Source organism: Arabidopsis lyrata (genome assembly GCF_000004255.2).
Source record: "Arabidopsis lyrata subsp. lyrata unplaced genomic scaffold ARALYscaffold_4, whole genome shotgun sequence".
Classification (NCBI taxonomy): Eukaryota; Viridiplantae; Streptophyta; class Magnoliopsida; order Brassicales; family Brassicaceae; genus Arabidopsis; species Arabidopsis lyrata.
In genome coordinates, this window is record NW_003302552.1 from 5969580 (window position 1) to 5980030 (window position 10451).

Consider the following 10451-nt stretch of genomic DNA (forward strand, 5'->3'; position numbering starts at 1 on the left):
CTCCTCAACCTTGTCATGTCCAGAAGAGGGGATAGAGACTGAAGGAAGAGACACCTCTTTGGATCCAGACGGCTTATCTTTCTTAAAAGGCGACTTCTTCAAAAGAGGTTGGGGGCATCTACTCAACAAATGCCCATATTTCCCACAATTCAAACACTTCAGAGGCGGCCTGGGGTAGTCAACAGCCACCCGGGCAATATTCCCTTGTACATCACGAACAACAACTGTGGAAGGGAGAGCAAAACCCAAATTTATGACCACCTTCACCTTTGTGGTACCAATATTAACCGGATCTAGCCATGACTTCTCTGTATGAAGAGGTTCCCCAATTCCACTTGCAATGACGCTTATACCTTCTAAAGAGTACAGCTGAGGCAGGACATTCTTCAGAATCGCCCAAGTTGGAGCCGTTTGAAGTTCTTCAAGTTTTAATAGACGTTCTGGAGACCAAGGGTAAACTGTACAAGAACAGTTACCAGCTTGCCAGAAGCCTATATCAGTAACCCAGTTACGAGAATTGATCGCCGGAATGAAAATCAGAGTAGCTGTTTCAGAAATAATCCTCACAGTGATGTCTCCAAATTTCCCCCAAATCGGATTCAAATCATTGAAAATTCTTGACGAAGGAGGACACAGTCCATGAAACTGGGCCACAACATGTTCTTTCCACATCTCTGCCGTCTTCAACAACACCGATGGAAGAGCAACCACAACCGGAGTACCGTCTTCCAGGAAAGTCGGCGAACTCATTTACTTCAGGTTACGCAAAGAAGCCTTGAACTTTGATGCCCAGGGAAGGTCCATCTTCGGAGTTTGAGACTCAGATTCACCAATGGGAATTGAGGTAGTCTGTGAAGTAAGAGTAGCACCAGTCAACGGTAAGCTGCCTGGAAGAGTACTCGTGACCGCTGTGGAGGAGATCTCAGACACAGGACCGATAGGTCTCAAGGCACAGACCTCCGAGAAAGAGGGACGAAGAGGAGCAGCAGTCGCAGAAGTGGATGGAAGACAAGTTCCATTCCCCGGAGAGCAAGATGGGATAGAAGACACGGCGCCTATGGAGGAGTTCTCAGACACAGAGCCCTTCAGAAGCAACGACTCAACTGTTGTTGTAGGAGACTGATTAGAGCAACCCTTAGTCTCGACCACCACTGTAGAGTCGGAAGCAATTTGACCAGAACTGGCCGGAGAAGACAACGAAACCACCATTGGAGACAAAGGAAGCGCTCCTTTACTCTCAACAAAGGTACCAGAAGCCACCGTAGAAGCAGCAGCGCTCGACGGAGACAGATCGGGATTCGCAGATCCGGAGGAAATCGGGACATAAGAAGAAGATGTGACGGCCAAAACCCTGGAGAACTTCGAGATACACGGCGCAGCGAACGGAAGAGGGAGCTTTTTCTTCTTAGCCATGGAGGCTTACTCGCCTACCGGCGTGAGGCCAGCCGACGGCGGCGTTAGGTTATCGACCACTAATCGCCTAATTTGTCGAAGAGAGAGAAACGCTTTTCCCGTGTTCTCGTTTTAACATTCGGTGATTGCACCAATAGCTTTGGTTCAAATTAATACCCTTACTACATACATGTCAGCTTAACTCTAAATTTAACAAATTGAACAGAAATTTGGAAGAAAAAAACATAACTAGATGAAAGCAAAAAAAAGGACTATAAATTAGTTTAAGAACGGGAAAAAACCCGAAAAAACTGCCATCTATTTTTTTTTTGGCCGTTTAATACCTGTGTTTTTAAATTTGGAATAAAAATATCTCATTCAATTTTGATTGCCTTTTAAAACTATCGTTGTTTAAAAACTTAGTAATTTCGAACCCGAGACTTAACAGTCGTTATTGGGCGTAAATATGTTACCATATGCTCACAATACATTACAAGTAAATCAATGTCGTCGGGTGGTATCGTGTGTCTTTCTGTATACCACGAGTGCTTGGTTCGAATCTCAATCCTCCGGGTCGCCCAAGGGCTGATTTTTTTTTTTCTTCTCTTTCTTCTTCCTCCTACCTCTTTCGCCTCCTCTGTTGATAACTCTGTTCACCTAAAGGAAAGCTAAATTTATTAGTTTTTTCTTCTCTAACGCCCAACAAATGCAGAGATTAGTAAATTGTTTAGATTCAATGGACCAATCTTGACAACGAAAAAGACCAACCCTAGATTCAAAATTTGAAATTTTGAGGAAGAAGAAAAAGAATGAGGAAGTTTCGGCGGCGACGGCTGATGGTCGCCCTAGGGTTTCATGCAAAAAATAGAAACCACAAAGTTATAGAAATTTAACAAAAAAAAAAAAAAAAAAAAAAACCAAGCCAACATTCACTGGAGTCGAACCCAGCTCCTGAAATTTACAAAACCAACGCGCAACCACCAGGCCACATTGACATTCTCATAATATTTTGTGAGCAGTTGGTATATATTTATATAAACACGTGAGGTTAAAATTTAATGCTGTTAAATAATTCTGTTACGCTCAGTAACAACTGTTAAGTCTCGGGTTTGAAATTACCAAGTTTTAAAGACAATCGAAATTAAATGAGGTATTTTTATTCCAAATTTAAAAACATAGTTATTAAACGGCAAAAAAAAAATAGATGGCGGTTTTTTCGGGTTTTATACAAAAGTTGAACAAAAATTATTAACTCTAAACCAAAAATTAAGACAATGATCTAATATCATGATAGAAAAAGAACAACTAACTCCAAAAAAGATGGCCATGTAATGATCAAATGTCTCCTTTATCAATTATGGTTAATATTCCAGAGTCCAAACTCGAAACCATCTCATCCACATATAGCCATTTCTTTCCCTAACCCATTAAAATACAAAACAAATAACCATCAATAATTTTTTCAACTGAAAAAGGAAGAAAAATTGGTGACCAAAAATAAAAGAGAGAGAAAAAGGTGGAGAAAGGAGACCAAAAGTAGAAGCGTGGCTTACTCCAATTGACGGTAAACCCCTTTGACAAGTACAAGCACTTGACAGTATAACAAAAGTACAACGATGGGTGGAGATTGGCCAAAAATCCATACTCAAAAGATTTTCTATTTCTTTATTAAATCATATTTTTAAAAAATTAACATCCATATTAATTGAATAAAATTATAAAACTAGGAAAATTCTTAAAATTTAATATTAATATTATTAAACTAAATTTCGTAATTATTTTTTAATATATCTAAATATTTTTTCATATATCTAAATATATCTTGGTTTCAAAGCTTTGAACTTTGAATGAATTAGATGTGTCTGTTGAATGGAATTGAGAAGATTAGAGTTTTGTTCGGCTAATTACTTGTTGATTGGCATGTTTAAAAATTTCCTGCTTGGGAACCTTAATCTCTGATTAGTGTTGTTAGTTTCATGATCCAAGTGATTACTTCTCTTGAGATATTGATGTGTTGTTTATATCACTCTTAGGTCTTAGCAACAGCCAGCATCTAGATTTAGACATGCATATACAGATATACTACAGATAGATATCTATAACTGTAAGTATCATTTGTAGGTTGAGAAAATCGCGATATCACTGCCGTTTTCTTGTATTCTTGGTCTTCTTGCATCCATGACCGCATCAACCATGGGTAGGTCTTCTTTTAGAAAATTCTATTTCCAATGTGCCACTCTGATCCGTTTTAGTTCTGGAATATTCCTATGCAGTAATGAGAAGATTTGTCTGGATTTACGCATCTGTCCAGTTTGCGTTGGTTGTTCTCTTCGCCCATATATTTTACTCTGTGGTTAGTGCTCTTCAACACATCTTTTTTTCTTCCCTTGTGAGACATATATTGGTTAAACGTGGTGCAAGGCATATCATTTAAGCTAAAAGGACTTGTGAGCTTTTGGTTTAGCCAATATAGATCAAGACTTTTGAGATCTATACGAACAAAACTCGACATAAATGTGCATCCTTTTAGCCAATATAGAACAAGAATTTTGAGAAGGCTAGAGCAACAGCTGAACCAGGCTCAGACGCCGCCCCAACCGCTGGATCCAACCTCCTCTCTGCATCATTCGAATGCCTTATAGAGCCAAGAAGTGGAAAGAAGATTTTACATTTATACAGTAGTTTGGTTAATGTTGTGTAATATTTTGTATAAAAAGAAAAGAGAAAGTGATCATAGAATGCTTAAAGATTGTTCCTTTTGTTTGTTTTGCTTCTTTACATACACATTTATATTGTTGTAAGTTTGTAACTTTGAGTTGCTCAAATCTCTGCAAATGAAATGTTTGTACTTTGTAGTAGTATTGGTTTTTAAACTCTTTTTTTTTTGTATAATAAAAAGAAAGATTACTCAAAGAAAATATAATCAAATTGAATAAATGAGTAACGAGGTAATCACGTGCCAATTTCCTGAAAGCTCTTCTTCTCTGTTTCTGACTTACGCTTAAGTCTTTGTTCTTCTTCTTCTCAACGACGACGGTGTCGAGATTATTACTTGCGATGAATTTCTCCACGAGGCTCGCTGAGAAACTTCCCGGAATCTTACCGGTGCCGTCTTCTCCTTTCCTTCGTAAAGGTTGGTTCTTTTTAATCTGTTCTGTTTTTGTTTTCTGAGAAAATTGGATTCAATTCAAAGCTTTATGGCTTCGCCTGTGATGCTTGGTAATTGAAAAATCTTGGAATTAATTGCAACCTGAAACCTAGGAAACGAAATATATGAAAATATCTGATATTATGCCTTAACTGTAACGATTCGTTTTTGAAAAATATCCAAGATTTTGCATTTATTTCGGAACCGTTAAAATTGGATACGTTATATATTAACATTGGTAAAATAAATGTTTTTTTACGGGACGGGTTTGGCGGGACAAGTTTTCGAATCAACAATAATTAAAAAAATAAAATATTATTAATCCACCGCTTCAATATGGATTAAATGTTTAATTTTTTTTCTAATACCACAAATATTAGGCATATCAACTCAGTCTCATTTAGAAAAAGTTGTATAAAACCAAAAATTGTCTCGTGGTATAATGTTACTTAATAACAATGGTAAACTATAAAATATACATGTCTTAGAGAATGATACAATTTGTAAACTTTTATATATAATAAATAATCGTTAAATTTTTAAAATTATTACTTTTAGAAAACAAATCACGGGACATGTTAAGTAATTATATTTTGGAACGGAGTTATATTTTGGAACGGAGTTATATGGTGGACGAGTTTGAATCAATATTTAGAAAATTTTAAATAATCATTAACTTGCTGCTTTAATACAGATTAAATTCTTAGTTTATTAAAATATAAATATTTTAGAGAATGATATAATTTGTAAACTTTTATATATAATAAATAATCATTAAATTTTAAAATCACTATTTTTAGAAAACAAATCACGGAACGGGATAAAAAATTAGAGGACGGGTTACCACATTTTCCTTCTATGTGGATCATCCGGACTGTTGGTAGTTACCACGTTTCACTTTTCTTTTTAATGAGATCAAGATCGGTGAACAATTGTTCTATTAAATAACTAATCATTCTTTTCTTTCCAATTAAATATGATTCAATCTTTTTGAATTAAACACTAAATATAATTAAACGTTGACAAGACAAAAAAAAAAAAAAAAAAAAAACTAAAAATTTAATACAAAGTCCGTGCGATAAATCAGAACTTGACAAATAATTTACAAATAGTAGTACTCCTAGTAGAGATCAGAACTTGACAAATAATTTCAACGCAGTTTGTCTTCTTGCAAAATAGTTCCACGCTATTTAAAGGTGGGCTAGTGGAAAGAGTGTAGAACCCACTTTTCAAAAGCGCATCAACTACTATATAAATTAATGAAACACCCAACAAACAAACCCACACATTAAATTAAAGAAGAGAGAACTTTAGAGGTTAGAGAGATGAAGACGCAACATCTATGGTGGGAAGTTCTTGATCCATTATTGATACAACATGAAGCTCTTGTTGCATTCTTGATTTTTGCAGTGGTTGTGATTGTGGTTTACTTGTACCGACCCTCCTGGTCCGTACGCAATGTTCCCGGTCCAACCGCCATGCCTCTAGTTGGTCACTTGCCCTTGATGGCTAAGTACGGTCCTGATGTCTTCTCCGTTCTTGCTAAACAATATGGCCCAATTTTCAGGTACCACTTTCTCTCTTGATTCTGTTTTGAGTGGACAATTGAGTTTTTCGGTTTTCATGAAATCAAAAAAAAAAATTCATTTATAATTTAGTTTGTTCGGTTTACTGTAATTTTTTTGGTTTAGAGTCAGTTTGATTTTAAATAAGGAAAATAACTCTCTGCAAATAGTGTTTAACTTCTGTTTAACACAGCCCTATAGTTAATATTGTATTTTAACATATATAATTAAAAAATATAACTTTTTAATGAATTCGGTTTATTTAGTTTGATTTGATACAAAACACTAAAATTAGTCAGTTTTATTTTTTTGTCATTTTAAAATAATGAAACCAATTTTAACCAAAAAAGAATAATTAATAATGAACCCAAATGGATTATAAACATATTCCTGTTTGATTTTAGTTGAAACATTTTGGTTTGAGACTTGGTTCAATATGGTTTATATGGCCATCTCTTGTGGTTTTTATTGACTGATTGATGAACACAACAAGTGTCTAAAAAATCAAAAATGAAGACAAGTGATCATGTCCAATTTTAAATTAACAACAACAAAAAGCAGATTTCAGATGGGGAGGCAACCACTGATAATAATAGCAGAAGCAGAGCTTTGCAGAGAAGTTGGGATAAAGAAGTTCAAAGATCTTCCAAACAGAAGCATTCCCTCTCCAATCTCAGCTTCTCCTCTTCACAAGAAAGGCCTCTTCTTCACTAGGTACATCTATGCTCTATAAAACTATGTATACTTTTGTTTCTATAACCATTTTATGATTCTTGGACAGGGACAAGAGATGGTCTAAAATGAGAAACACCATCCTATCTCTCTACCAGCCTTCACATTTGACTAGTCTTATCCCTACAATGCACAATTTCATCACTTCTGCTACTCATAATCTTGATTCCAAACCGCGAGATATCGTTTTCTCCAACCTCTTCCTTAAACTAACCACGGATATTATCGGACAAGCGGCTTTTGGAGTCAACTTTGGTCTTTCCGGGAAGAAACCTGTCAAAGATGTAGAGGTGGCTGATTTCATAAACCAGCATGTCTACTCTACAACACAGCTCAAGATGGATTTGTCTGGCTCACTCTCCATCATCTTAGGCTTACTGATTCCGATTCTTCAAGAACCGTTCAGGCAGGTTTTGAAGAGGATACCGGGAACAAAGGACTGGAGAGTTGAGAAGACTAATGCAAGACTGAGTGGACAACTTAATGAGATTGTGTCAAAGCGAGCTAAGGAGGCTGAGACTGACTCAAAAGACTTCTTGTCATTGATTTTGAAAGCTAGAGAGTCCGATCCTTTCGCCAAGAAGATATTTACGCCGGATTATATCAGCGCTGTGACTTATGAGCATCTTCTTGCTGGCTCTGCAACCACTGCTTTTACATTATCCTCTGTTCTCTACTTAGTCTCTGGTCATCTTGAAGTTGAGAAACGTCTTCTTCAAGAGATTGACGGGTTTGGAGGCCGTAATTTGATCCCGACTGCTCATGACTTACAATACAAGTTTCCATACCTCGATCAGGTGCTTCATTTAACAAACAAAATCAAAAAGTTGATTTTCAGTGAGGTATTTGAATCTTTATGGATGTTTTTGATTTTCCTCCTTTGTAGGTCATCAAAGAGGCTATGAGATTCTACATGGTTTCCCCTTTGGTTGCAAGGGAAACTGCAAAAGAAGTGGAGATAGGAGGTTACTTACTCCCTAAGGTATATTCATCAACTCGCTCGCACTATCGGATGCCACCATTCAAATCCATCAAGTGGATTAGTTCACTCTATTACTTACCTTGTTGTTGTTGCTTAGGGTACATGGGTTTGGTTGGCACTAGGAGTTCTAGCAAAGGACCCGAAAAACTTTCCAGAGCCGGAGAAGTTCAGGCCGGAAAGATTTGATCCGAACGGAGAAGAGGAGAAACTTAGGCATCCATACGCTTTCATACCATTCGGTATCGGTCCACGAGCTTGTGTTGGACAGAGATTTGCCTTACAGGAGATCAAGCTCACCTTACTGCATCTCTACAGTAATTACATTTTTAGACATTCCCCAGAAATGGAGAACCCACTACAGCTTGATTATGGTGTAATTCTCAGCTTCAAGAACGGTGTTAAGCTCAGAGCCATCAAAAGATTCTGATTCTTGAAACAAGTGATGATATATAAACTTAGAGTTTCATAATGAAATATAAGCAAAGACTGCAATTTTTATATTTAAATTCAAAACTCCAATGTAGTTCCAAAGGAAAAAGAACAATTAACAACATACACAGATATCTCACAACACAAGACAACAACAAGCTGTTGAAACTTCCCTCAAGGAATTGACATGAATCTAAACAAGGTCACATTACCCTCTCAGCTTCTCGAATCGAGTAGGAACAACGAGTGGTTTAGAGAAACTAACATAGGAAGGATCTGAGGCATGACTAGTCTTCAACTCCCCAGTAAACAATCCAGAGTTCTTCATAAACTGAAATTCATCCATAGATTGCCTGAGACCGCGGTTAGTTCTTCGCTTAGCCTTTGTTGATTCAGTCAAGCTCATGTAACTTGGCTTGTTCTTTTTTGCTTGACTGCTAGAGTTATCTGAAACAAGGCCAGTATTTCCAGAAACAGGTGTAGTTGAAGTACAAATCGAAGATGAACCGGAGCTTTCATTAAACTCATAACCAGGACTTGAAGACAACATATGAGGAGGAGGTTTTGCAGATACCCTAGTGGTCACATTGTTTCTTCTAACTTTAACAACATCCACGGTTTCGGGTGATTTCAAATGCTTAGGAGGCGGAGGAGGAGGCGTGGCAGCGGCATCAACAGTGTCCATAATTCTAGTCTCCCATGGCCTAGCAGCCATCCAACGCTCCAACCAACTCCATCCCCAACTATTCTTATCAAACTCTTGACTTTTAAGATATGAAATCGAACTATTCGTCTTAAGGTTTGAGCTAGTAGTTGACCTCCATTGCTGCACAAAATCGGATTTTCGATTCAGACACGAACTTAAACAAGATGTTAAATGTAGACACATTTAGTTAGTTACCTTTTGAGCTAGAGCATAAGCCAAAGCACGTTCTCTCTTAAAAGCACCTTCTTGTCTCTTCTGCAACTTTGACTTAATATCATCCACAGTACCTTTCCTATCACACCACCCTTCCTGAAAACATAACAAATCTCAAAACAAGAAACAATCTTGACATGAATAATCAATGCCAATAAACACAAAGAAAAAAGACAAGAACCTCGACTTCTTTCAAAAGATCAGATTTGGTTCTGTGTTCATCTAAAAGCTTTTGAACAGCTTGTCCTTCAACAGTCATCCTCACACGACGAGCTCGAACACGAGCTTGTACTCTCACCAAAGCTTGCATGCATCTTAATGTTACAGCTGCTTGTTTCCTCACTTGTCTCCCTCTAACTAAAGCTTGTAACCTCACTATCCCTTTCAATGCCCTCAACGCTCTTCTCGCCTAATTAAGTAACAACAAATTCTCAAATTAGACTAAGATTGGTTGCTCTCAATTCTATATAACCAATTAGAAAACTCACCAAGAATCCACGAAAAGCGGTTTGGATTCTAATAGCAGCCCATTCTTCTCTTACAGCTTTGAAATCTTTAGGAGGAGCTCTAAGCACAGTAGCAACAGCAGCAGAGTAAACAGTTGAAGAATCAAGACCCTCTGATTCAGACCGATGTTTACCTCGAAAACCCTTCCATGAATCCACTGAAGTAGTCCTCCATAGCTTCCATTTCTTGTTTTTCACATTACCCTTTTCCTGAAAACAGAGTATATCTCTAAAGCTTTAACCTTTGAATGAGAGAACAACAAAAAGTTAAGAAATTTGGGTACAAGAACTTACGATTTCATCTTTCTCTAGCTTCTTGTGACCAATAATGGACTTGACCCATTTCCCTGAAGCACCCATAGATGAAAAAGATTCGATCTTTATGGCTCGTTTTACTTCAGGTATGTAGAAAGTTTGAGAGTGAGAGATTGAAAGAGAGAGAAAGAGAGAGAATATCGGAGAATGTGAAATTGTGGTGGTAATGGAGGGAGTGGTGGGTTAAAGAGAAGTTTTTGAAATTTGAACAAATCAAAGCAAAGCAACAAAAAAGAATATTAATTTAAAAAAAAAAAAAAGTTTGCTCGAGTCTTTAGGCTTTTGTCTCTGATTGTGTTTCCACACTTATTTATTACTTACACAAACAAATGTGTCTGTGTCCTTCTCAGAGTTACAGGCATGAAAAAGAAAACCATGAAAAGGTACAATTAATTAATAAATATATATAGAGATTAGGCTTTTTGTTGTTTTCTACTTTTTACAGGAGGACTCACTCATGTTC

General features: G+C 36.9%; 3 protein-coding genes and 1 long non-coding RNA gene across 4 annotated transcripts; 2 read left to right on the top strand and 2 right to left on the bottom strand.

The window, feature by feature from the left end:
* Positions 1-750: 750 nt before the first annotated feature.
* LOC110229094 (putative protein TPRXL) lies at positions 751-1413 on the bottom strand. The gene has a single exon (XM_021027972.1). It carries the CDS (start codon positions 1411-1413, stop codon positions 751-753), a length of 663 nt encoding a protein of 220 aa, XP_020883631.1.
* Positions 1414-3490: 2077 nt separating this feature from the next.
* Positions 3491-4232, top strand: LOC9315003. The gene is made up of 2 exons (XR_002332845.1): positions 3491-3589; positions 3666-4232. It is a non-coding gene; the product is annotated as an uncharacterized LOC9315003 (long non-coding RNA).
* Positions 4233-5725: 1493 nt separating this feature from the next.
* Positions 5726-8325, top strand: LOC9315004 (cytochrome P450 711A1). The gene is made up of 5 exons (XM_021029126.1): positions 5726-6107; positions 6667-6819; positions 6887-7634; positions 7724-7819; positions 7917-8325. Exons 1-5 carry the CDS (start codon positions 5866-5868, stop codon positions 8244-8246), a joined length of 1569 nt encoding a protein of 522 aa, XP_020884785.1. The 5' UTR covers positions 5726-5865; the 3' UTR covers positions 8247-8325.
* On the bottom strand, positions 8294-10223 carry LOC9315005 (protein IQ-DOMAIN 1). Its single transcript, XM_002880716.2, has 5 exons — positions 9968-10223; positions 9656-9883; positions 9349-9576; positions 9150-9263; positions 8294-9074 (listed from the first exon to the last, which is right to left on the bottom strand). Exons 1-5 carry the CDS (start codon positions 10031-10033, stop codon positions 8457-8459), a joined length of 1254 nt encoding a protein of 417 aa, XP_002880762.1. The 5' UTR covers positions 10034-10223; the 3' UTR covers positions 8294-8456.
* Between the last annotated feature and the right edge of the window lie 228 nt (positions 10224-10451).